Genomic DNA, 27097 nt, shown 5'->3' with positions numbered 1-27097 from the left:
TATATCTTAGAAACGCGTGATCTCAGCTCGATACGGTTTGCACGGATTAATCTTATTTCGAACCTAGATTAATGTCTTACAGCAAATAATTTTGTAGCTTATACCCGGTGACACATTATTTTCGCTTCGGTCGGCCTTGTACTTTCCGCTTTAATTTCTCGTTAACTAATAGACGCACCTTGTTATAATTTGCGAAGATCTTTCTTATTTTGGATCTAGATTGAAACCTTATTATGCATATTTCCCTTTTTTATATTTCATTTTCATGCCTGTCACTTTTCCATCTTTCGTGTCTTATATCTGATAAACCCGTGTTCTCAGCTCGATGCGGTTTGCACGAATCGATCTTATTTGGAACCTAGATTAATGTCTTTCAGCAAATAATTTTGTAGCTTATACCCGGTGACACGTTATTTTGGCTCCGGTCGGCCTTGCACTTTTCGCTTTAATTTCTCGATAACGAATAGGCGCACCTTGTTATAATTTCCGAGGATCTTTCTTATTTTGTGTCTAGATTAAAACCTTATTATGCATATTTCCATATTTAACATTTCATCTTCGTGCCTGTCACTTTACCATCTTCCGAGTCTTATATCTTAGAAACGCGTGATCTCAGCCCGATGCGGTTTGCACGGATCAATCTTATTTCGGACCAAGATTAACATCTTGCAGCAAATAATTTTGCATCTAATAACCGGTGGCACGTTATTTTCGCATCGGTCGGTCTTGAACTTTTCGCTTTAATTTCTCGATATTGATATCTGCTTGAAAGACGACATGGATCCCAGTCGGCATTCCGAGATCTGTACATTCCGTGTGCTATCTGGGTAAACATGTGCGTTATCTTCATCGTTTAATTAAAGCAATCGGTATTGTCATCGTTCTTGAATTATTGCCATTTTGAGCAACTCTGTTGTGTAAAATGTTTGGATTTGACATATTCATATAAAATGTTAAATGTTTCAATAATTGACAAATTTTTTTTGTTTCTATTTGTTCACGCTAGGGAAAAGATTCATGATCGTTGCCCTGAGCTGCTGCAATGTTTCTCCAACCACCTATGTCGGCGGGCTCCTCAGATTGCTATCATTATCTTTCATTATATTTCGGTAATTATTGTGAATCTCGCAAAATGATATAGGACTTTTATGTTTGTCTCAATCCAATCTACCTTTACGCATCGGGTTTACAGATAATTACCGGACCCTTTGTATGATCTTGTTGAAATTAATTATACACAATGTCAATTCTTATTTTTTTTGTACATGTTAACATGTTAATTCATGTTACAAACGCGTAACAATGTGCGAGACCGTGCTTGTCAAGTACGTTATTATGGTTGTAGCACGAACATAAACCGCCTGAAAGAGGATGTAGCACAGACTGTCGTTACATGCAGGTTTTACCGCCGAGACCTGAAAGTGGATGTAGCATCGTAGTTTCGTTCTCAAAATGAATGTAGATGGCGCCCTTTCCCAGTGAGGAAAGCCGGTGTCGCCGAGAACGCCGTGTTGGCCGCTCTCAGCTTCTTCTCTGGTTTTAATCTAGGTACTAAATACATACGTTTCATAATAACCAACGTTGTGTTGTTATAATTTTGATCTATATGCAATGCTGTTAGTGGTGTTTTGAAGTTGGCTATGCCGTTCTGCACCCGCGTAAAACGGAACCGAACTATTGCATTGCACTTGTCTGTACAGTATATCAGTCAAGTATGGAGTGGTTGTGCGTGTCACTGTCCATTGATGACAGTTCTCGGCATCTCGTTAAACTGTTATAATGATAGACAGAAAAACATGAATAGCACGGCAGAATTTCAGTGTGCTTTACATCCAAGTCCTCCCAATAAAGGTAAATCATCGAGATGGGATGTCGTTTGCCCTAAGCACTGTAATCGGTTTTTGCTGTCAGAGGGGATCGTTGATGTTGTAGTGAATTATTTTTAGAGTGAAAGATCGAAATTGTATTTTTTTCTATATGCGAATAAATCCATTGTTATGCGAAAAGTTTTGTAAAGTTTTATCTGTCAAACACATATTGAGTTCGTTTTGATATCTGATGTTTTAACAAAATTTTTGTTGACGCATCAACCAATATAATTATCGTACTCGTGAAAAAATATTTGATATGATATCTTTGTAGAATAAGAATTATATCGCGCACAAGTAGTGCCTCTACAACTGCATACATGTATAGATTATATTAAGAAACTTGTTAATGCAAGTTTTAGGTATTTCAAGTATAAATAGAATTTATATCAAACAATAATCAAATTATAATAAATTTTCAACAACTTTTTGTAAGTTTTGTGAGACATTGAAGAATATTATGTGTGATAAATTGATTAGCAAGAAATATATAGGATGTTAATAAATGTAAACAGAGATCCTTTTTTTATTGTTTCAGTACATAAAACCATGAATAATAATTCTTAATTTGGTGGAAGGAAAGAAAAGAAGAAAACAGCATCATCATGGAGTATGAAATGAACAATGTTACAGTCTCATCTTTCCTTGCTATTGAGCCAGCCTTCTGGAATTATACCGATCATGTCATCTTGGATGATCTTAAGATGGACAGCAACTTTATATGGTTGCTATGTTCATTAGTATCTGCCATATCTTGGATTATTTATATTGCCTATTATAACAGCAGAGTGACTGGTTATGTATTGACAAAATTGTTAAATCGATTTGTTATTAGAGATGGATATGTTAAAGTTGGTAAGATAGTTTATATGATTATTGGTAATGTCTTGTTGCGCATCATCTTAGATTACTTATTCTTTTACTCTTGCAGGATCTTTCACACTGAATGCTCTAAGTGGGAAGATAATGTTTAGAGATATAGTTTATATTACAACAGATTATAGCTTAAGAATTCAAGATGGTTGGCTTATATTTAGATGGTGGAGGAGCTATGTCCCTAAAGATGTGTCTGAAGGTAAACAATCTTTTCATCGCTTGATGCTACAGTCATAAATTTGAGAAAGCAAATATGATTTGAATATATCAAAACTTTCTGTATTAATCGTAGATCTTTCGCATTCCGACACCCGACTGTCGGTTATGTTAAACGGCTTCGAATTGCACGTTTATAATCGCTGTCAACTTTATGCACAATTGGAGAAAATGTTTGGTCTTACGCCGCAAATGTTTTCGGACGAGGCAAGTCACAATGTGAACATTGACGACCGAGATGGCGAGACTATGAGCAACGCGGCCAACGAAACTCGCCACTCGCAAATCAACGCGATAGACGTGTCGCGTCATGTGGACAACATCAGGAAGAAAGAGGCTCACGTAATCGCGCGTACCTGGAGAGACCTGATACCGGTTATCAAGTTGGACATTTGCACAGTTAGTTACAACATAATGTTTATTCATATCCTGTCTTACATCTCCTTGTGAAAAAGTCTGCAAAACGTTGCCACAATGTTTCCAGGGAAGGCTGGTATTCGGTAATCGACTGGTACCAACTACGTTATCGATTACCGTGGAGGAGGCGCATTTTGTGTATTCCACGAAGCCAGCTGCGTCCAGGCACGACCACTTCATGCACTTCACCAAATGCAAGGCGGAGAATTTCAAAGTTATCTTGGCGCCTAGCCCGAAATACACCGGTATGGTGGACGATCCGCCTAGATACATGGGGGAGGGCTTCGTTGTTTTAAGTTCGAACAATATGGAAGTGTATTATTACATGGACGAGTCCGGTGTTGTACCGGAACATCCCGAGATGATACAACTGGTGAACGGAGACATGGTCGAGGCGATGCCCCCCATATGGGGCATCGATATCAAATGCGGCAAGGGCACAGATTTTAGTTACGGCCCTTGGGCTGACAGGCAACGCGAGCATTTGTTTAAGTTCTTCTTTCCCAACGACTATCAGTCGCTGAAAGTCACGAAATCACCTATTCCCGGGGACAAGAGACAAGTTCAATCGTTCGATATCAGGTTGTCGACGCTGAACGAGGCGACGATCGACATACTTTTCAGCAAAAACAGGGAAACCAATGCTGTTCACGTTAACGTGGGGCCAGGATCGTATTTGGAGATCACAATGCCGTGGATAGTGCTACAGGACGGATACACCACGAAGATAACGGGTCAACTGCTGCATCTGGAAGCGACAACTAGCCTGCAGTATCGGAGTTTGGTGGAGAGTGAAACTCTAGAGTTTAGTGTAAAGTGTCACTATCCCATCAGATGGAACGACCATCAGGAATGGACGCTGAACTTAACCGGATGCAAAGCAACCGCCAGCTTGGTTTATTCGCACAAAGACTTCTTCCAAGACATGATCAACGACTGGGCGAGCAAGTCGAGACCCGACATTCTGCATTTCGTTCCGTACACATGGAAGTTCGGTCTGCTTCTGAAGGAATTCGAACTGATCACCGTCTGTAACGAGTACAATTGGATCGATTGCTCGTCTCAGAACCAGGAGAACGCGCACATCGCCTTCTGTGGGGAGTTCTTCGACCTATCGTTCGATCTTCCATTTGTGGACTTTCTGCCAGTCACGATACCTCTGCGCTTTTGGATTCAAGGGGAGAGCGTTGATCTTTCCTTCTACTTGCCAGAGGTTAATACCAATCGCATCATTCTATTAGCGTTAGACAAGAATGCGAAAATCATGACTCGCGACGGGTCTCACAAGCACTTGCACGAACTGAATAGGGGCAAGAAGTGGCGGAATTTTTGCCAAAAGGAAGCAGGCTGGGTGGACTGTTGGTCTGTACCAATCGTAGCTCTAAGTATCAATTATACTTACCACCCGTGTCCACCTCTGGGTCCTACACCGCAAGCCAACATAACGACGCCAGAGAAGGAAGAGATCCTCTTGTCTCCTATGCGAATCCCCAAGTGCAGAAAGTCGCCGGGCCTGCAATGGGCGAGAAACGGCACGCAAAAATTCGACCCGCAGTCCATAGCGTCCGATAAAGTTAGTCTAGAACTCGAGATTGGACCATCCATATTAATCTTGTATGGGTCTCTGCTGAAGAATTTCATGCACCTGAAGGAGAATCTGTTCGGCGATTATCAAGCGTTCACCGACATGCAGCAAAGTAGAACCAGCTCTGCGTCAGTGAACGCGGAGAGAAGCAAGGACAAAGATGTACAAAATAGTAGCATCGAGGCGTCCATGGAGGACGAGGAGATCAAAACCAAGCCGTTCGACCCGAGGGATTACAGGCCGCTGGAGGTGACTGTTGGTGTTACCATGCACGACATACAAGCTCATCTCATCAAGAATTGCAACGAAAATGATCCACCGTGCCCGGTCATACTTCTGGAGCGCTTTGGATTCGAGATGAGGAAAGGCTACAAGGAGACTGAACTCCAGCTCTTGCTCTCCCCCGCTATCGCTTTGGTCACGGACAACGTAGCGAGGTCCGGCAAGGAACATCATCTGAAACAGGGTCACCTCATGCTGAGCGCGCTGCAAGTCAGGGGTCACGCCATGTTCAGCAACGAGGGAAGGAGTCTGGACCAAGAAACATTGGAGTATGCGTGGCTGATCGAGGTGCAGCTGGGCAAACTAAGCGGCAAGATCACTTCCCCTCAGTTACACCATTTCGTCACGTCGCTGGAGACTTTTTTATTGATGGCGAAGAACACTGAGAACGCTTTGCGGCCGCCTAATTTGCCGTTCCATTGTCACCATGGTCTTCCTCCGTTGCAGTGTCCGGAGAGCGATGTCGATAAGCATTATAGGTATGCTTCTTATCTCTTTCAGTATATAGTGTCATTGATAATCTCTATTCAGTAATACTATCTTGGACATTAATCAAAGGTATATTGTGGATAACTAAGAGGATTAATCGAATAAATACTTGCGGTTTATCGACTTAAAAAACAAAAAGAAAGATATTTTTACTGATTTTAAACATAGTTTGATTCTCATTTTCCATTCTTGAAAAGAAATTTATAATATTTTCGTATTTATATAATTTAATTTTTATATAGAGTCCATATATGTATGATTTATCTAAAAAATTGAGCCGAGTCTCCTCTTTCAAACGTTGCAGATGTCCGAGTTCTGAGGATATTAAGTATAGAATGACAAGACTGTCCATAGATGCTGTTGATTTATATTTCCAAGAAGTGGGTACTGTCATACAATTCTGGATATCTCCGATCCGTGTTTCCACATGTAATCTCCATGGACATCAGGTGAAGTCGGGCGTCACCGCCGTTTTACCTACGATATTGATTCGGCAATTTGTGTCTGCAGCTGATTACTTTGCAAATACAAGCAATACTAATACAACCGGCAGCGGGAGATCTCATAATAATGCAAGCAGTCGCATGTCAGGTAGTATTTTCTCCTGTATATTCTGTACTCAACGATGAACTTGAGTTATTTGTGTATATATATATATATATATATTAAAATTATTTATAAGAATATTTATTATCTGATATGTTTTTTATAGGAGATGGATCAGATATATGGCTCGAAGTGGGGTCAGTATCTTTAGGTCCTGTCATCTTAGAAGCCGCAATCTCTCTTCCAACACCAGAGCACAATTTGCACTTGGTACAAAATAAGTATTTAAAGATGCACGACGAGGCGACGAAACGTTTGTGGTTTCTCTGGCCGCAGGAGAGCGGCGTCAAGTCGACAAAGTGCGGCTGCATCGGTGGTTGTGTGTTTTTTGGCAATAATCGAAATGGACCAAGATTTTTCAAGCCGAGCTACCATGATCTTCAAGATGGTATCAATATTGCTGCCTACAGGTGAATATTTGCATCTCTTTGTATTGGAATTTTTAGAGTTTTTTTGCTCTTGCAGTAACATCTATCGATCGAGTTATGATCGTTGTCATCATATATTAATTATACTAAATAATAATACATGCGTTATCTTGCTTCAGAATTCACGAGCCTGGTAAAGAAAAAGGATTTGGACAGTCGATCTTGCACGATGGTCAATTGGTGTTTCACACACCACCGTACAGCTTGCAGGACGTGTCTTTGCAGGACGTATATTATCCTGTCACAGGATTGAAAGTGACAGTCAGCCAAGATGGCTCGCAAACTACGAAGAAGGGCGCCGAACGGCCGCGATCTGTGACCGATCACAGCAAGGAAGAAAACAGTAGTACAAAATTAAACGTTACTTCCGTAAGCCCGCTGATATCGAGTGCGGACAGGAAACCGTTGGACAGGAGATTTTCTTATACATCGATGCGGTAGTCTGATTTTTTTATCATTCAAGTAGACAATTATTTTATTTCGTAATATAATGCTCATGATTTGTCGATTTGAAGAAGATTACAAAAGTGGATATAATTTTATGGTAATTGTGATAATGTTTCAATTTAAAGTGTGCTTACACGACATAAATTTTTCGCTGCTGCAGTGGACCAAATGTGAAGGACGTACCGTACTCACGGTTGATCGATGCTAGTCCCGTAGCCCAGTTACCCCAGAAATTGGACTCTGACTCGAAACTGAACGCGGAACGCAGCAAATCCATTCTGAGCGTACCCGAGATCGAGGCTGCGCCGAAGAGCAGTGTATCCGACTCCAAATTGGCTGTGGATTATTTCAATGCAACGGAGAACGCAGAAATGCTCGAATCGAGCAGCCCGCAGTCTTTGCCCATAGTGCCGACCGATTTCAATCTCTCCGGGTCTATACAATTAACCACGAAGGACGGCGAGGGTGTGAACGTGTCGGATTCTCATCATTCGTTGTACATAAGAACAAGCTCAGAGGAGAGGCTGAAGCAAGAGGTAAAATATAAAGGACACCCGTCCTTTTTTTACCTTTTTTGTATGACGAAAATTTCAGACATCATGCGCTTGTTGGTAATCATTTATTATCCGTATGTAGGTGCAACGTACGATATCCATGTCGTCTGAGAATCACTCGGAAGCGTTCTATTCCGCCGACGAAGACATGAGTCACGGATTAAGCGGCAGCCGGACGTCCAGCTTGCGCCAGTCCATCGTCGGTTCCGGTTGCGTCTTGAATCGCAACGACAGCATCAAGAAGAAATTCTCGTCGGACTTGTCAATCGTTGAGAGCTCGGCGAACGTGACTCTCTCGGTGGCGGATAAGGCGCATACGTTGGAAAGAGCGAAGACGCAGATCCTGAGTACAAAGCGGAGTCCAAGGATCAACAGAAACGCTAGTTTCCATAAAGAGATCGATCAAGCCGAGAATGGCGGTTTGCAAGACTCCTCGGATAGTCATTCGGTGTCATCCACCAGCTTCATTTCCGCTGTATCGTCGCAGGAGGACGTCACGCTGGTAAACTTGCATATGCAAGTGAACAAACCCATCGTGGACTCGCCGTTGCTAATGTCCAGCTACGTCAGTCACTTGACGCAGGTAATTTTTTAGGTTCGATTCGCTTGGTACCAATTTTCTCTCGATATATCAATCGATTGAGCATTTTACCTAGTGTAAATGTACAGAGAAAAATATTCTATTGCGAAAAGAAAATGATTACTCAATTCTTCTCAACTCCAATTTTTTTCCTTTAAGCGGTTATCTTCAACAGAAAGTATTTTTCTGATAGTCTTAAAGTGTTACAAATTTTAAGAAAAGGTCATTATTATACTTTATACTCGTTTACTTGTTCTGTTTTTCAGAATATTATAAAACTTATATAGAAACTTTATATAGAAATTTGTTTTTAGCTCAATATTATTGTTTTAATTTAATATTCTTGATTGAAGTATCGAACTCGTTAGGAGATTCAAAATGTATTTTCAGTAAATTCATGATATTCATGACGATATATTTGCATAATAGATATGTAAATGTATAAACTTATGGAATGAAAAACTGCAGGTGCGTTGTTCGAATTGGAACCAGTCGTCGTTACCTGCGGGCGGCGATGCGTTTACTACCCCGGTGTTCCAACGTGCAGACGACGGCAGGTTGGTCTACATCGGTGGGCGATACGTACCGAAACTTGACACGGTCACGGAAGGCTTCACATCGTTGAAAATGATAACGCGCTCCGACGGCTCGCCCGTAGCGAGCTCATCCAACAAGACTCCTACGCATCCTTACTTATGGGACGATGCGTCGTTGAATCAGACGGAAGGTATATCTTCGCCAATGATCTCCTCGCGTGTTTAAATGGTCTCGAGCTGCTGACGAATTCACTTGGTTTCATCAGGTGAGAACGACAACGCGATGCACGGTGAAGAGGAGTTATTGGCGATATTGAACGAAACCGGCTCTCGTACGACGGTGATCGTGAAATTTAAAGGAGACGTCGACATCATGCTGAGTCCTATGGTGTTGGAGTCGCTTCAGCGCTTCATCGACAGCATCATACCGACGTTGGGCACACTGCATCCCTTGACGATCCTCAACCACCTCCACAACGAGTGCATAGGTAAAGTGGAAGACGCGAACATCCTGAAGCAAGACCAGAGCTTGTCATACTGGAGCCAAGTGCAAACCAGCTCGAAACGGTCCACAGCGGAGAGGAATATAAAAAATGGTCAAGGTGATGATAAATGTTAGTTTATGCGATACACTTCGCCACGCTTTATCTCCTCGGTGTGTATTTACAACTTTCTAATCTCGTATAGGCAAGATCGCGTTGCAAACCAACGTTTACGAGGAGAGCATCACCACGCAGGTGCAAGGCAGTATTATCTTGCCAAAGGTACGATAATCTTCTGCGAATTTCTCACGTAAAATGTGTCCCCGGTTATATATACCCAAAATCGTTTCCAGCTGAACCTAACGCTGCTGCAAGCATCTGTTATTGAGGAAATCATATCATTCTCCGCGTTGGAGAATATCCGCGACTTGACGTGCGTGTCGTTGTTCGCGATATGCCTGGACGACGTCACTGCTCGGTTCTACCTGGGGAAACAAGCTCGAGAGGTTGTTCAAACCTTTCATAAGCCAGCTGCGTTACCAAACCAGAAGAAGGTGAACAAGATCAGCAAAGCGTTTCTGCCTGGACATCAAACCACCGCGGTGGTAGCTGATATGGGCGGAGGAGAGACGGTGTACATCGAAACGTCGGAAAAGCAGCAGGAGGAGATCATAGTCACTTTAAATATTGGTGTGTAAATATGTTGGCAATTGCTGACGAAAATAGCTGAATGTAAAAATTATGCCCTAAACGCGAGAGCTGAAATTTGGATTATCAACAGGCAAAGCGCATTCTCAATTAAGAAGGTTGAGGAACGAATCTTCAATATTGAAGGACGCAGTGATAACCGCTATACCTGCGCACTATTCTAAAGTGTTGTTTACCTGCACCAGGATGACGTCGCCGTTAAAGTGCGTCGATTACTATTTGCACCACCTGATTGATGAGAAGGAGAAGCAAAATGTACGTGTTTTTTCTCGGAGGGGCGACTTCGACGACAACGTATGTAACAATTTGTTGCGCACTATTCGTTTCAGAAACAAACCGGACCGCCACAAGCTACCGAGGAATTCACTATGGGATGTGGAGAGGATAGACTAGGATTCATCATGTTCGAGTGCGGTTTGGAAGGAATTAAATTGAAGGTAGTGAAGAGGTCTCAGTTTGAGAAGGGAGAGAACGGCGACTGCGACAAGAAGAATGATAATGAGATATTCTGCACGGACAGTGTCAAGAGTCAAGAAGAATTAGATAACACTGCTGGTAACGAGTTATAATTAAAATGCAATTAAGAAATTAAGTTCAGCTTTTAGTTTGGAGGAAAAGGAAAATATTCGAATAGAGAGAAAACATTTGGACAATTGAACTAAAAATCGGCGTGAACGAAAAAATATCGCGCGCTCACCTGTGTCATGTTATTCACTCTCAGCGTCCACGACAACTGCCGCGGAAGCGGAAGCGAAGCCAGCGAAGCCAGCGAATCCATCTACGGGCACGCAAATGAACATGAGCGCAACATGCACCAGTCTCACGTCCAAAGTAGCAAACGGCAATACCGTGTCGTGCGTAATCGAGCTGAAGACAGTGTGGTTCAATTTCGCCGCTCCACCGCGCACCCCGATAACAAGGAAAATCGACTATACGAGACTCGATTGGAACTTGCTCAGCACTGCCTCACCGGCGATAAACGCCTGGATGAATCCCAGCAACAAGTTTGCGATCCGAATCGTCCATATGTTCAGGACTATGTACCGAAGATCCACCGCGATCGTCGCCTGTCTTATGGCAGAGGCGTTGGACGTGCAAGGACTCCACATGCCTCAGAAGGTACTCAGAAGGATCGCAGTCGTAAAGGTATTTTGCAGTGACGTTCTCCGTTAATTCCAACGTTTAACTTTGCGTAGAGTCGTTACGGTAGATTAACGCCGCTGGCGAAAACGCTGCAGGAGGATCCCTCTTGCCAGTTGTGCAGCATATTGCAGAATTACGTTCTGCTGTCTGAAATCGCAAATATTGAGGCCAACTTGAAGGAATCCGATCTGCCGCTTCTCTCCACACTCCGACAGGTAATATCCTTGATACAATTTTTATAAGTACGTTCTCGTAAAATATGATTCATATGGTAAGTCGAAATTGCGTCTGATTCTGTTTATAAATTTGATCGTCTAAGTTTTTAAGTACGATAAAAGTCTAATTCTGTTTTTTGTGCTTTTTTATTAGGGAGTCATTGTATTGAGTAGACAGTGGAAGAACGTGCTCTACACACCGTTATTATTGGAACATAATTACAAAACTAAGCACGTTAAACCGTTGAACGTTACTTTCGCTGTGTCAGATCCGGATGAGGTGAGATATATTTCGAATTAATAAACATATGATTTTTGTAAGTTGAGAACCGATAGTGTGTCCTCTCTGAAAATTCTTATTTGATTGACAGAACATAGGTGTGTGAGTGTTGAAATATATTTAATGATCTATACTATAAATATATAATTTATAGATTTCTCATCTTGCGAATTTCTCGTTACATAGAGATCTGCGAAAGCTATTAATAGGAAAAGCATAATTCGCTAGGATCATCTTCCTTCTTTCAGCGAGTAAGCGAGACAAAGCGGGTGGCAGAAGTCGATGTGAAAAGGAGTAAGAATCCTTCAGTAAAGAGTCTTTTGCAGAATTCATGCATAGCGCGGTATAACGAAGTAGTTAATATATTTTCTCTCGTCGTCAAATTGAGCCATATACTTTTTAAAAGTGCTTTCTTCCGAAATTATTGTTGAGCAACGCCTAAGAAATGTGTTATACGAATATGCTTTCGACAAGCTGATATACATGTCTAAATGCAACGATTTCATGTTTCACATCGCGACACGTACATTATACGCATTTATCACAGGTGCAGGTGCGACAATGCTTATGGAATATTATATGTGGCTATCTAATAAATAATTACATACAGCTTGAAAGCTTTGATAGTTACGAAGTACTTCGACGTAACTCGAAAATTGTTTAATTAACCATACGGCATCGAATTCTGCTGTAGTTTACAGAATCAGCTTCAAAGTGCTTTCAAAGGGAAAAGAAATTGAATAATCGTCATAAATATAAAAAAAAAAACTGAGAAACTTGAAGTGATCATGTGTTAACACACCCGACAGAACATATATATTAAAAAATGTTGTGTAAAATTACATATCTTCGACTCAACTGTGAGATACACTAAACAGCCATTCTCTTTGGGTCTGGTTTGCTGATGCTTGTAGGAGAATCTGTTGACGGACGGGGAAGGTAGCGCAGGAGATGTTGATGATCAGGAAGTGACAGATGAATGTGCTATGCTCATCCATGCGGACCACATGCACAAACATATACATATCAAAGGTGGACAAGATAAAACACCAGGTATTACAAACTACAATTTCATACTGATGATAGTAAGGGATCGGAAGAAGAGAAAACAATTTTTCTCATATATAATTAAATTACAAGTATGGAATCGGATAAAACGTGCTTTACGTACACACATACACACACACACACACACACACAGAGACTCGCTTAAGATCTTTTAGTTTCTCACACAGACTAAGATACGCACGTAAAATAATACTGAAGATACTTACGTTCACACGAATTACTCAAGCTTTTTTTACATTCCTACACTTTTCGTCCGGTAATCAAGAGGTGCAATTACACGACGTATATAATCGCAGAATATCCATACACTAACTCCATCAGAAGTCACCTCGCTTTCATGGCTTTCTACCGACCCTGTGTACATATATATAAAGGCTTATATGTGTTTACGCTTAAAACGCTTCTTCTCCCACTATTGGAAGCACTATTCTTAGCGACCGATTAGCCTGTTAGTCCCGTAATTAACCAACATAATGTTATGTTATACAAACGCCTTGGCTTCGTGTGGAATGACCAGGTATGTGTGGTGATGGTTTGACGGTTCCTGTAAGTTCTCCTCGCGGGAAAGACACGACCCCCTTAGCAACACCGGTTCCAGGCCCGGATTCATTTACCTCTCCCTCTCCACCCGTAGCTCTTTCAAAGAGAGGAAAAACGTTGCAACCAACGCAAGTGCCTGCTAGTACACGTGCAAGTATCGTTTTCCCATTGCTCACAAGTGGTGGGCTGTTCAGTCAAACACGAGAACCGAATAACATAAGTAAGTGGACAGCGATCGAATCGTTTTTATTTCTATCAGTAGTTGGTAATCAGCAAGCTTACGTTTATGCTCGGTTAAGCGTGTAACAAGCGGAGTATTAACGATATTAGTATTAACGATATAAGTTGTTATTGTGCATATAATCTCATCTCCTGTATATTGTCACCTCCATCGTCATGGGGTCATTTGGTCTTGTTTTGGTATTTTTCTCGCTAACATCTCTGGAACATTAATTTCCCCAATGTACGTCTCTCTTGGGAATTATCGTCGGTATCTTTATTTACCATTCTGCTTGTAGCTATTCTCTTTCGATTATTATTAACAATAAAACCATAAGAATATATCTTGATTCTACATTGCTTTGATACCAGGTTACGGAACACTCAGAGAAGAGAAGACTCCACAGATTCATATTTCACATTCGCACCAACTTGGTTCCAATCCTAGCATTTATTCCGGAGGTTTAGGTCACGGCAGCCAACACAGTACTGGCAGCTTGGATCAAGTGACATCTCCCACAAGTCATTCCACTAAACCTATAAATACAGGGGAAGATCTGTACAGTTGGATGGCGAAACAGCAAGAATTCATAAAGGACAATGACAAAGGAAACTTGAAAGGAAATTGGGTGAGTCTGACTGTCGTATCGTTACGATTTTTCAATGTTGAAACTAGACGGATATCCGGGAACATAAAAATTCATATGCGTTAAAAATTCATTGCGCTTATCTTCATTTTTGATCTTGCTTATTCAGGTCTTTCGTACAGAGCAAAAATCCACGAAGGTACACTTAGAAGCACTATTTGTCGTTACAATGTCGCTTCAGTGTTTCTCGGATCAACTGAAACCCACTCCTCTTCTTTCAGGACTCCAAGATTAATACCATGACTACTGATGACACCGAAGATTCCGACATTCAAAGCGGCGCTTTTCTGTATCCCATGAAAGACTCTCTACGATTGTTGGATGCACATCTGATTTTCGAGCCGCTTCTGTCGTCCTTGTCAGTCATGCCACAGCAGATGTTATCCGTTATCGGGTCAGGGAACGTAAATAATATGTCTTCCTTGGACTCGTTAGGCTCGAATTTGTCTCTCGTTGGCAGTATGGATACTATGCGCATCGACATAGTCGTCAGCGAATTTGGAAAAGTAACGGATAAGAAGAAAAGTAAGCCTTTTAAGAATCGCTTCAGTACCTCGAATTCTTCAGTACCAGTACCAGAATAAGAGATTTCAAGTATCTTAGACTGTTTACAAGTGACATACACAACATCCCTTTATTTGAATACTTCTAGATAACAAGTATCAAGCAAGAAAAGGAAACAACTCTAAATTCTACCTCGACATACCGCCGGAAACTCCAGCCTTCTTATGCGAGAGAATCGGCATAGATATAGACGTTAAGAAGATGGCCGATATGACGGTGGACGACATGATACAGAAGCAGAACGTTCTGTACATATCTAGAGGCCAACTGAAGAAACACACTAGCACAGTAGTAAATATCAGTCTGAATATCCGGTACATAAGCCAGCAGGTGAACATGCCTCTCCTCAGGCTGTTACATCAGATAAGTAACATGTATCAGAATGTGAAAGAAACGCAAATGGAGTTGAAGGAACAGCAGCCGGAAGGGAAACGCAACACCAACATAATCGTCAACGATGTCGCTGCGAAGAACGGCTCGTCGTCAAGTGAGCACGCATATCGTATATATTATTATTAATAATTATATAATATCAGACGATAATCGATGAAATAATATCGTTTCAGCGTCCGATCTGCAGGAACAGTTCCTCGTTGGCGGCAAGAAGGTCGAGGCCCCGTTGCTTCGCAGCAGCTTCGAGCCGAACCAGTCGAAGATCCTCCCGGGTGCGACCGTGCGATCTCGGCCGCAGAGCTTCGCGCAAAAATTGCGCAGCACTGGCAAAAGCGTAAAGGGCTACATCAATCTGAGCGAGGGTGTCATTACACCGAGCTTTGGGGCGAGTCCCAGCGGTTCTGGGCTGGACAAGTTCACGGTGATATCGGACAAGTACAAGGACAGCGCGCATTTGACACCGCGTTGCTGGAAGACTATATACTACCTGCTGGATCTATACGCGACTCGACCAGAGACAAAAACCATCACTCACCGGTTCTCGATACCCGCGGAGGCTGCGGAACATTACAAGAGCGGTAGGAAATACGAGATCTTGAACGAGACTAAGGACGCTGATGTCGAGAAGGGCATGAACGAGAACAGCTCGACGCCTGTCCCTCCATCCAGAGAATTGAGTGAGTGTCGTAGGACGTATCTCAATGTCCTCCCCGTGTTGAAAACGTGTTGAAAACTGATGATGAAAACGTCATTTTCATTCGTTCACAGACATCGTGACGGGTGAGAGGACGCGGCTGATCATCTTCGGCGTTGCGAGAATCCACAGGACCAGATTACTGGCCACTCTGAGCGGTCTGAAGCTCGAAGCTGAGATCACCAGTCTGCACGCCAGCTTGACTTGCCGCAAGAAGTCACGACCCGCGAGTCTGGAGTGCAGCATGACTGGACAAATCGGGAGAACCATGATCGTCCTGCTGGAGGGTGTCGCGCCTAGCCAACAGACGGTCGTGAAGGTCACTGTTGGAAAGTCGCAGGCTCTGTATTCCAGTATTACGAGACGTCAGAAGGACAAGAACAGCGGCCTGCTGACCGTCGGCGCTGTGAATATCGATATACCTCAGCACCCTGTGGCCTTGCACGGAATGATGACCAGGGGCAGCAAGCAGTTGTCGTCAACTTTGCAAGTACGTAGACATCATGAATCACATAAACGAGATTTCCTCAAGAAATCGTGCAAGAAACAGAACGGTTTGTCTCTCGTAGGAGCTCAGAGTCACCAGAACGTCGTCGAGAATGTCGCGGGGGCAACAGCAAGACGAGGTAGACGCGGCTCCGGGCAGTCCGCATCATTACGCGCCAGCTCCCTCGATAGACGTGGAGAAGCCGCAGGCGGTGTCCGGCCTTTTGGAGCCTATCGTCATGCAATTCCATATTATACTTCAGAGTCTGAGCATCACCGCGGCATTGTTACCGTCCCTCCAAGCGCAGTACAAGATGGATCAGGTGAACAGTTCTGGCATAACGGGTAGCAAGGCCAAGTTCACCATAGACTTGCCTCATCATAACCTGAGTTTCACGACAAAGTTGCAAGTGACAGAGGCGAATTTACCGTCCGAGGCTAGCATCGAGCTGCCTAAAGTACACGTTTCGGCTGAGTACATTCAAGATGGTAGCAGCAGCTTGAACGACAGTAAATTGGCAGGTAAACAACACACTGGACGTAAGCTTCAAGCTTACATATTATACTGATTATGAAAGATTGTGAATTAGAGGTCAGAATTTGACAAATCAACTAAATTTGATCTTGGTTCGTTTCACTCTTGGTCGAGTTTCAATCTTTAATTTCCAATTCTCAGTTGTCAATATAAATTGGTGTGGGTTTAACGATTGTTGTACCTTCGTGAACATGTTTCGAGTAAGATTCTTGACTCTGCTTCGCAGATGGGGTCGTGTTACGTCAGGGTAGCTACCTCAGCGCAACCGCGGATATCGGAGTGTTCGAGCACTCCTTGACGACGGATCTCTTGAATCACTTGGTGTTCGTACAGAAGGTATTCATGAAGGAGGTGAACGAGGTGGTGCAGAAAGTCTACGGGGGCGAGAAGCCAGTGCCTTTGTGGCTCGAGGACGATGAATCGAACAGTTCGACGTTGAAACGAATTTTGTTCTCGTTAATAATACGCATCAAGGTGAGAACATTTTTCGCGGAAACTTCAATCTTCTATTGCCGAACCTCCGCGATTTCGTCGTTGACGTCATTCCTTTACAGAGGATTCAATTGACCGCCACGACTCCAACAAACTCGGCGGTACGATTGGAGACCGGCGCGGTGGAGTTTCAATTGTCGAACAGAGTGCAAAACGTCTCCGGCGCTACTCAACCAAATCCCTACATGAAGCTGTTCGGCAAAGCGCAAGTCGACATCAACCTAAGCCTGGGACAGTTACTGAAGAACGTCTTGTTTGAAGAAGTCGAGCCCGAGTTCCAGCAGTTCGCCTTCTTCAACACCAGAATAGGACTACGAAATGCGTTTCAAGAGGAGATGGCTCAAGGCGAGGACAAGGAAGTGGTTTTGATCACTCTGAAACGTCCGTTGATCTACATACAACCGATGGCCATCGACAAAGCCATACTCGTTTGGCTGAATTACAAGAACGCGTACGAGTACTGGAACGAGAAGCGATCCAATTTGAATAAAGAGGTACTGACCGCCACTCAGCAGGTATTCGAGAAGGTTCCGTTTGGCCAATTGACGAGTCAGCTCAGCGCACCTCACCTGGGCACGTTGTTCTTGCAATTGACCGTCGACGATATGGGCATCTGTTTGCCGCTTAATCCCTTGCCACCGAATAATTGGAGACTCAACCGAGGTCTCTACGATGGAGAATCGCGAGGTGCAGTCGTGGTGACGCTGGAAAATACGAGCATATCCGCGTGCAGTAGCGGTAGTTTAGTCAGCAAAGGAAGGTATGTGTGTATGTGTGGTCACTTCGTACCTTGATATAATTCTTAATATTGAGATATTATTTTCTTCATTCTCCGTCGTTAGATTTGTCGGCTTGTGCTTGAGATTCGCGGAAGATTTCGAGACCTCTCTAGATGACTGGAAGCCAGATATGACTGATAGCAATATAATGAATTTATGCGTAGTATCGGAAGGCACTTACGAAGTGTGCAGCAGGACTATCGCGCAGAAACAAGACAAGTCTGGTATGATTCGGTATTTTTTATTAAAAATGATGTTTGAGAAGTATGAAGACACATGTATGTCGGTTGTTCAGCTACAATGGTCGGCGACAATTAATCTTCTCCAGATAATGCCAAGTGGATTTTAAACGTTCAATGGCAAATGGAGGGAGTTGATATTCATCTCGACGTCAGTGTGGGACAACAGTTGTCGGCTCTTGGGCATACGTTAACAATGTTAACCGGGTCCGAAGAGGAAGACGACATACATGTGCCTCCGGATTACGACAGCGACGACGCGGATCAGCCAGATAATAGCACTAGCCAGGTTAAGAAAAAAGTATGATTTGCTTCATTTTTATTTTTCGCGGCTTGCGTGCGAATTTCTCATTACGCCTAAGTAAGTAACGTAGAACGTAGACAAAGCACGTTGTTATTTATGAAGAAAATAAGTTAACATTAAATCTTTCTCATCATCTTTCGCTTTGCTTTGTGCTATGTACATTTTGCTCTTTATTTCCTTTCGTTCGTTTCGTAAACTCCTCGGTAAAGATTTCATTCATGCGTTTTGTCTAAATTACGACTGTATGTGTAATTGTAGGAAAGCATATTGATGAAGAAGTCGAAGAATTGGACCGACAGTCTCCCAGCGTTCATCTTCGATCCTACTCTCGACGCGAAGAAGAGATCGAAACTGATAGAGAAGGAAATGAACGAACAGGCTAAAATTATCAACGACCTGCGAATATTGGGCGCTTCGCATGGAACGATCGAGCAAGAAATGAAACGTCTGCACGAGTTGGAAGCGATGGTGTTCAAGGATTTCAGGAGGTACGTCATGAAACAATTCTCTTTGCAGTTGTGCATGTTTTGCTCTCTTCAAATCTATGCTCTCTCCAGGGATATGATTCAGAAGTTGAGGAGACAGTCTGTCAAAGCATCCGGTATTAAGGGTAAATTAGGTCTGGGCAGCAAAACAAGTGCGTACCGCTCGAGATCATTCATCGTACCCTCGCCTACGCCGGAGCATCAGTTGGAAAGTCCGGAAGATATGAATACGGAAATTAATTCGGCGAATTCGGCTAGTTATGAAAGCAGTCCCAGGAGCGGCCCCAGTCGGTAAGATATATTTGTGACTTGTTGTTTTCTTCAATCATGACTCTCTGGTCGGATTTTGTGAATGTGATTTCAAATGTGACAATTTTCTGCGGATTCAGGTCGGCTTCCTTGCGCGTGAGGGGACTCGGTGGACCAAGGGTCACATTCAGCGACACGCACACGATGTGCAGGTATGTTCGAGGAAAATGCGTTAGCAATCAAACAAATAAGTACAAATTAATTGTCCAAGTATCGTCGTCCATCAGGCAATCGTCTTTACCGAGCGCCGGTTCTGATTTGAGTTTACCGGAAGGAGAGTTAGAGTGGCCGGAGACTATCGAGATAGAAGGCGAGCGAGTCGAGTTGAGAAAGAAGAACAGAGACATCAGTTGTACGTCTAGTTACGACAGTATGGAGGGCAAGTACGTATCCCTACGGTCTCACCGTCACACACGTATGAGATGCATTTTAATGAAATCACACGTATGCTACATCGTCTTTTCGTCGCAGTGCACCGTTGCTCGATTCATTCGGCAAGGAGCAAGCGTCGTCCACCTCGTCCCCGTACATTACATCTCAGAAGACTCAAGAGCCTAATATAGATTTCGAGCTTGACGTAAAAGTTTTAATCAACAGCGGGAAATGCGTGTTACACACGAAAGATGGGAGGGAAGATGAGATTAAACTGTGAGTGTAATAATTCTATCTAGTTTTACATGTAAATTCATTCCTGTACAAGAAGTATTTACGTGATTGTAGAGAGTTTGAAAGTATCTAGTACACGCAAGTGCAACGAAAAATGAGAAGAAAGAGATAAATTGTTGCAAGTTTGTGCCGCTTAATCGTGCATTATTCTGTTTACAGCTTGAGCAGAATGAAGAAAGAGAGATCATGTTCCGGCGGTACATTCGAATTTCAGCCAGGTCCTAGTAGTCCTAGTAGTAGCAGAAAACACCTAAACAGCAAGGAAAAATCGTCGGCAACTAGCACGTCCCGATTGAGATATCTGCAGCATACAAGTGTGCCTTTAGTAGATTTAACAATATTTCATATCCCTGGTCTAGATGTTAAGGTGAGACTTAACATCGTCCATAGAATCGACGCGACTGTCTCAGTCATTTTTCCTAAAGCAGTGGCATGAAAGCGAGGATTGTCTTGCAGGTTCACTATGAGTCGAAAACTCTCCCGGAGGAATCACTGTCTCCACGCGTGTCCGCCGAGAACAGTCTGTTGAATCCGATCACAATGACAGTGTTCAGGAAATCCAGCACCAAGAAGGCCAGTCTGTTCGCCTGGATGACTCTCCAGAGCATACCGGAGGAAACAATCATAAGCCCTCATATCTTGGAGTTTCTCGAACAAACATTAGAGCCGATTCCGAGTAAGAACAATTTCCAGAGCAGCGCACAGACGAACGCTGGCTTTCTGCTGGAGAACAACACCGACACCTCGTGGGCTGCCACTGCTGCGAGCAGTAATTACGTTTACGCTAGTTTTCCGGTTGATGTTATAGTGTATTTCCACATGCAGCCGTCTACGTTCAGGTAAAAAAAAGAATAGCCAGTACCGACGTGGATTGCCGTAAATCCGATAAACTTGCCGTTGGACGATAAACTTGAATCTCCATACAGATTCTCGTGCTTGCCGGTGTCACGAGTGGAATGCATGCTGCAGTTGCCATCCCTCGATATTGTGTTCTCGTCCAAGCGGGCTGAGGAGGAGCTAATAGAGTTTCGAGAGTTCAAGTCGATGAACGCGCAAACAACAGGAAAAGAAGGCGGCGGCTCAGCTATCGGTGGGTTGTCCGTCACAGGTTGTCTGGCGGACTTCTCCGTTTATATCTTTCACCCGTACGGCGGCGGCAAGAAAACGGGCCTGAAGGAAGCGCAATGGTCGCCTCTGTCGGACAGCGAAAGAAAGGACTCGTTGAGCATCAACGTGGAATTCGTGAAATTTCACTTATCGAGAAGCAGAAAGCTCAATTTCCAAAGCGAGCAGCTCAAGAAGCTTTCCGACACCAGTCGTGCCGTCATACGGTTTTCAAGTGCGTGCATTACAAAAATCGCGAGATTTATTTAAATAAGATTAAACTTTAAATATAAGGAAGTTAAGAATGAGGATTAAGATTTGACTCTCTTACCTTCGATCTCCAGCTATCATTGACATTGGATCCGCCTCCTTCAAGTACGATATGCGTCGACTGACGGAGATTTTGGCCTTTCCGAAGGCCTGGTATCGACGCAGCATAGTGAGACGCTTATTTCTCGGAGACCTGAGTTCCGGTGCCTTGTATTCAGAAGGAGACGGCAGCCCGCCGTTGAATCAAGAGGAGCATCAGGCAGTCATGGGCAGCTCGCTGTTGAAACATTACGATAGGCACGTGTGCGATCCACTGTCCAAGAGCGCGCCTGAAAGGAGTCCCGTGTTGAACAGGGACAAATTGAAATTAAGCTTGGAGAATGACGCACCGAGACCCACGCGATTGAAAGGTATTCGCTCGTTACACTGCGATTTGCAAAACAGTTGGTAAAACAGTTGGAAACTTAAAGCACGAAGCTCACGTCAAACCCGTTATCGTTACGTCTAGATATCGGGAGAGGATGGAGTTTCACTACGGACAAGCAGACATCGTCTGAGGTCAAGCTGAGGGAGTCCGCGTGGGAGACGTTGGTGCTGTTCGCGGTGAATTTTACACGCTTGAACGTACATATGAACATGGGCAATGTGATGGGTAACGTCAGCTGGATGACGAAAGACTTCAGGTCGGATGGGAGACTGTCTATCGGCAGCACAGGTCATAAAAATCTGTACATTGGCATCGGTCTAGGGGGATCGAGCTTGGACGCGAAAGGTGGTATCGTTGGTGGAATCATCGAGTTGAGCAGAATCGATACTTACAGTAAATATTCGTTAATTACAGTAAGTTTTGAGCAACGGTTGAATGATTCAGTACGCAAATGAATGATTGCGTGTTTAGTACATATCCGAGAAGAGCCCGGAATAGAACCTGACCACACTGTGGGATTGAAGCTGTTCGCGTTGGAATTACGACTGGACTACATGGGGACGAGCGTTTTGATGTCTCGGGTGTCTTCATTGGACGTTACTCTGAGGGACGAATGGAAGATCAATCGTAACAGCGGTGGAGATGCTTTTATGCCGACAAGAAGGTTCGTTATCCGATTAGTTTCAAGAAAATATAGAATATTTCATATTCGAGGACGAGTAAATAATTGTCGTCGAACGATGCACTGATACGTATGCGATCAAACGAAACACAGGCCGGCGGTCATTTTCATGCACGGAGACCTGGGTTGGGATCAGCTGCAGATTATGATCAGCAAGTCGACCACAGCCGACCTATTGAAGATGTTTTACAAGCTCGACGAGTTCTTCAGCCAACAATTCAAAAGTAGCAAACGTGTGTTCAGCTCGTTGCAACCAAAGCATCAGAGAATAAATAGCAGCAGCTTCAAAAAAAGGCAACAAAAGAAGAGATCCGCCGCTGATGGTAAACGCGAACTCGTCGCATAGGACAGTCATACGATATTTTTATGGTAAGAATGCTAATTGATGTCATTGCAGGCCCATGGGGTTTAAACCAGACTGCGATATCCGACGCTAGACACCATAGACACTGGCAAAGAGTGTTAGCTCAAGTAGCCGGTCTTCAATTAGGAAGCTTAAGATTTTCCCTACCGTCAACCGGTACCGTCCTTGGTGGTACAATGGAGCTACACGGCTCCAACATTAGCTTAGCCTGTTTTCACGGGATTAATTTTAAGAGCAAGAGCTGGGCTCTGTTCTCGCTGAAGGAGCCTTGTATCAGTTTCGCTACAGAGGCACAGGAGATCCCAAGTGTTGAGAGTAATGAATCCACTTAATTCTAGTCGCATTCTCTTTACACAAAAGTACACACGTGATCTCTCATTCTTCTGCTTTCACAGCACCCAACACGTGCGACGTACATGTCGTGCAGACTTTAACCATCAGCCTGGGCCATCAGCAAGAACAGCACGCGCGGCATCATTCCATGGCAACCGTCTGTAGATTAAGTCGAAGTGTTCTATTTCCACCTCAGTTCAAATCTCTGCAGGAATGGTTCCATTATGCTTTCGCTAGTAGTGAGATCGACGGTATGAATTGAACTTCATAGAATTATCATATTATACACTTTTCTGTCTCTGTACAATTATATGTTACATATTTGTTAAATTTTTTTTCCATCGATCTACAGCGGTCGACAGATTTCCGTGTGTCGAGAGAGACAGAGTGGACAATACGGCCGACGCTGCTAACGCAACGCGCGGCAGAAGCACGTCCGCGACGTCCAGTAAGCTGCAGGAACATTCGCACACGCGAGAGGTGATATTCGCCCTGCCGTCGATGCAATTACATTTGAAAACTGAACACCTGCAAACCGCCAGGACACCGGACGTCATAGGTGCGTGTGTGATTATTGCGTAATTCCTCGAATAAAGGATTCTCTGCGTCATTCGCTTGATTGTCCGGTGACGCAATTTTTTATTAGATGCGAAAATATGTTGTATTCGTTACGGTGTGTATAATAACGGACTCTCATTACTTGTGTGGTATAGTAGTAATTTGGAAACGTTACAGAATATTACATATCGATAAATGTGTACTTTGTTGCTACAAGTGCTTTTATGTTGAATTCTTTTAAGCACACAGTATATTTATACACTTTTCTTTGTTATGTTAATTGTTCTGCAATCGGTTCTTTTCGTATATTTTTAGGACTTCCTAAGCATATTTTATATAGTAAGTATGGAGCGAGGTTTATTCTCTGTTTAAAAGGGTAAGAGGTGTTACAAGCCTGTTTCATACGCTTCGCGTGTTGATTAGACGCTTAAACGACATTTTTAATCGATTGACCCATACTGCTGTTCAACAAAATCTCTCGCTCTCATTCCGGACGAGGATGACTCTACTGATTGAGACGACTGTTTGCACGACATAGCGGTTATAAGTTTACGTAGAAGTCCATGATTGTTCGCGCTATAATCGCGCTCCTTAGCGTTGTTTATGTAAGCATGAAGAAAATTGGTTGTTACTTGGCCAGATTAATCCAAGAATATACTTGTACATTCGCGCGATATATCGCTCTCCGTTAGTGTACATACAGGAGAATGTAGTGTGCATATATGAAATGTGCTCGGCTCTTCAGAAAGAATCGTGGAGACACTGTTACATCCTGTTGCTCCGATTTCCAGGTGAGAAACCGTTGGTCGAGTGCAGTTTCATAACAGAATTCGAGGATCACATTTTCGTTACCGTTGACGCTGAGGCCTTTTTCTTCCTGCACGATCTCATCACATCGTATGTGAAAGAGAAGGAAAGAGTGGTAAGATCTCGAGTCTCTCCGAGAGGGACATTCTGGCTTCTCTTCCTCTGCTTCTGAATGTGAATTTTATGAAATTGCTTCTTCGCAGCACACGATGCAGAGCATGAGCGCCAGAGCGCACAGTCCTGACCCGCAGGACAGGAAGAGTGCAAGCTCGAGTACCGCCAATGCGTCCAACGTGACCGTCACCTCCGAAGACGAGAAGAAACGCAAGCAATTCGATCCTGCTGAGATGTTCATCAAGGACTGGCGATCGTACAGGTGCAAGACGTGGCACCTGGAGCCGACGGTGAGGTGAGTAGAGCCCCGCTTGTAACTCCAAATGCACGTTGCTTTCCACGTGCAAAATCGCTGATGGTGTAACCGTTGCCTCCTTCCATTCAGACTGCTCTCGTGGGCTGGAAAGAGCATAGAACCTTACGGCATAGATTATATCCTCCAAAAACTGGGGTTCTCTCACGCACGCACGACGATACCAAAATGGATACAACGAGGATTCATGGATCCTTTAGACAAATTGCTGGCCGTTCTTATGTTAAGGATGGTACTAGCTGTTCGCGAGGAATCATCGGACGAACAAAGAGAATACAAACGGGAGAAATAATACCAGATTTTTTTTTCACAGAAGCATCGAATGTATATGATAATGATCTCGTGGTATACGTATCCGTTTCGAATATTTTATGCGCATTAAGTATTATAACAGTGCAATAACTGATTTAAAAAAAGAGAGAGACAGAGAGAGAGTGAGAGAGAGAGAGAGACAGACATGCTACTTAAGGTGTGATAACATCTATGCATAAAGTAACATTAGATTTACATGTAAATTTTTGTTTTTGTATCGTTTAAAATAGAGAAAATAGGACTTTGGGAAGTAGTCGATAATAGTAACTTACTGGAGAAAGGGAAAGAGAGAACCGTAGTGGTTGATGATAAATCGTTCTTGATGAAAGAACTATGAGGCTTATATTTGTAAAACTGATATTCTTCAGATTACGACGTTTTTTCAATAGAGTCTTGTAAGAAGTTGTAATTAACACCACGTGACGAAGAGAGAGGTATACGTATTCAAGTGACTGTATATTGCCGACACAACGCGTGTTGTTTGTTAGATATTTTACGCTTCTTCTCAATCGAAGGTGATGTTATAATTTCGATATATTTTAATTGCAACACTGCTGTTATATTAATAGCGTTTCAGAGCCCGTCAATATGCAGCTGATACACAATTAATCGCTCGCATTTCGTCTGCTCGAGAAAGGTATTGCCTTTTTTTTACGTTACAACTTATATGGCGTGACGGTATATAATTTTCCTATACGAATGTAGAACATATTCTAAAGACAATTTTCTATGTGCAAATATAGATAAAAATACATTATACATTTTTGTCGTTAAGTAGTAGGACAATAATTCACAATTACGGGGACAGTTTTATGTGACTGTGTTGTATCGTTTTACTCTATCGCGCTGTATACATGCCGTTTAATCTGCCGTTGTTCATAATATAGGTATGAATTTGTAAATTATATTAAATTTTATATGTCGATTGTATATATTCCTTTCCGAGTATCCATCCAACATAAAGTGTGATCGATGATTCTTTCTTCTGTATCTGTTGTACACATTATGTATAATACTATTTGCTACGGTTTATTCGCTTATTCGAACGTTTTTTTTTTTTTTTGCAAACTTTTGAATACAGCTTAGATATACATAAGCAGATTTCTGACGCGCCTTTGTGATCATTGTCGATCATGACAGAGTAATCTAGAATAATCTATTATTTCTTTAGATAATGTAAAAAGAGTTTTATACCGATATGTAAATATGTGAGATGGTAATGGAAGTGAGTTAAATCTAATTTAGCACCGTCAATAGTATAAATATTCTGGGGCATACGTGTAGATACATTCTTTTCAGATTTTAAACTTTTGTTGCTTCATCAACAGCAATATGTACTGAACGTGTATTTACCGATACTGGAATAAATGTGCGTTTGTAACTAGTCGAACCTATTTTTATTGTAATGATACATGAGGTGTAAAAAATAATAGATCGAAATCTAGTGCTCTTAAATTTAGGCAATTATCTCATTGGATTTCAAACTGTGTGTGAAGAGATATTTTAATAATTTTATCTTATTTCTTTTCTCGTGTTTAATTTTACACAACAGATTGAATCAGATCTCTTTGTTTACATTTACAAATTATTCTCAAAGAATATAATTTTTATGAAAATATTGAATATGCTGTTTGTATATATCGTATTGTATTTATTGTATAGTTGAGTCACTTAGAATAAT

General features: G+C 42.7%; 1 protein-coding gene across 2 annotated transcripts; it reads left to right on the top strand.

Moving 5' to 3' along the window:
- The first annotated feature begins 1669 nt into the window (after positions 1-1669).
- tweek (transmembrane protein KIAA1109 homolog tweek) lies at positions 1670-26802 on the top strand. Of its 2 annotated transcripts, XM_025304854.1 has the most exons (51): positions 1670-1851; positions 2407-2723; positions 2800-2943; positions 3037-3359; positions 3445-5723; positions 6038-6324; positions 6446-6749; positions 6887-7204; positions 7375-7750; positions 7851-8351; positions 8817-9075; positions 9151-9486; positions 9572-9648; positions 9720-10056; positions 10148-10329; positions 10404-10629; positions 10796-11193; positions 11271-11432; positions 11587-11712; positions 12627-12765; positions 13298-13540; positions 13912-14168; positions 14296-14325; positions 14408-14711; positions 14839-15237; positions 15317-15820; positions 15912-16327; positions 16407-16845; positions 17085-17332; positions 17413-18110; positions 18193-18353; positions 18458-18657; positions 18931-19160; positions 19230-19448; positions 19547-19618; positions 19694-19849; positions 19938-20114; positions 20292-20499; positions 20589-20971; positions 21059-21471; positions 21581-21916; positions 22015-22326; positions 22405-22597; positions 22709-22938; positions 23013-23294; positions 23375-23563; positions 23665-23871; positions 24186-24209; positions 24662-24792; positions 24881-25086; positions 25177-26802. In XM_025304854.1, exons 2-51 carry the CDS (start codon positions 2474-2476, stop codon positions 25394-25396), a joined length of 15111 nt encoding a protein of 5036 aa, XP_025160639.1. In that variant the 5' UTR covers positions 1670-1851; positions 2407-2473; the 3' UTR covers positions 25397-26802. The 2 variants fall into 2 exon arrangements, with proteins under 2 accessions (XP_025160639.1, XP_011136298.2); XM_011137996.3 differs by lacking the exon at positions 24186-24209 and having other exon boundaries at positions 9151-9498; positions 18458-18669.
- The last annotated feature ends 295 nt before the right edge of the window (positions 26803-27097 follow it).

This window comes from Harpegnathos saltator, unplaced genomic scaffold (assembly GCF_003227715.2).
Source record: "Harpegnathos saltator strain DR-91 unplaced genomic scaffold, Hsal_v8.6 scaffold652, whole genome shotgun sequence".
In the NCBI taxonomy this organism is placed as follows: domain Eukaryota; kingdom Metazoa; phylum Arthropoda; class Insecta; order Hymenoptera; family Formicidae; genus Harpegnathos; species Harpegnathos saltator.
Note: the sequence above shows the minus strand (reverse complement) of the source record. Positions and strands in the feature narration are given on the sequence as shown.

What these genes read in the sequence shown, in the direction of transcription:
- tweek (XM_025304854.1), top strand. Translation starts at nt 2,474, where the DNA reads ATGGAGTATGAAATGAACAATGTTACAGTCTCATCTTTCCTTGCTATT. An exon ending in CAGAGCAAAAATCCACGAAG is followed by an intron (nt 14,326 to 14,407) that starts GTACACTTAGAA and finishes CTCTTCTTTCAG; the next exon opens with GACTCCAAGATTAATACCAT. An exon ending in CAGGACACCGGACGTCATAG is followed by an intron (nt 23,872 to 24,185) that starts GTGCGTGTGTGA and finishes GTATATTTTTAG; the next exon opens with GACTTCCTAAGCATATTTTA.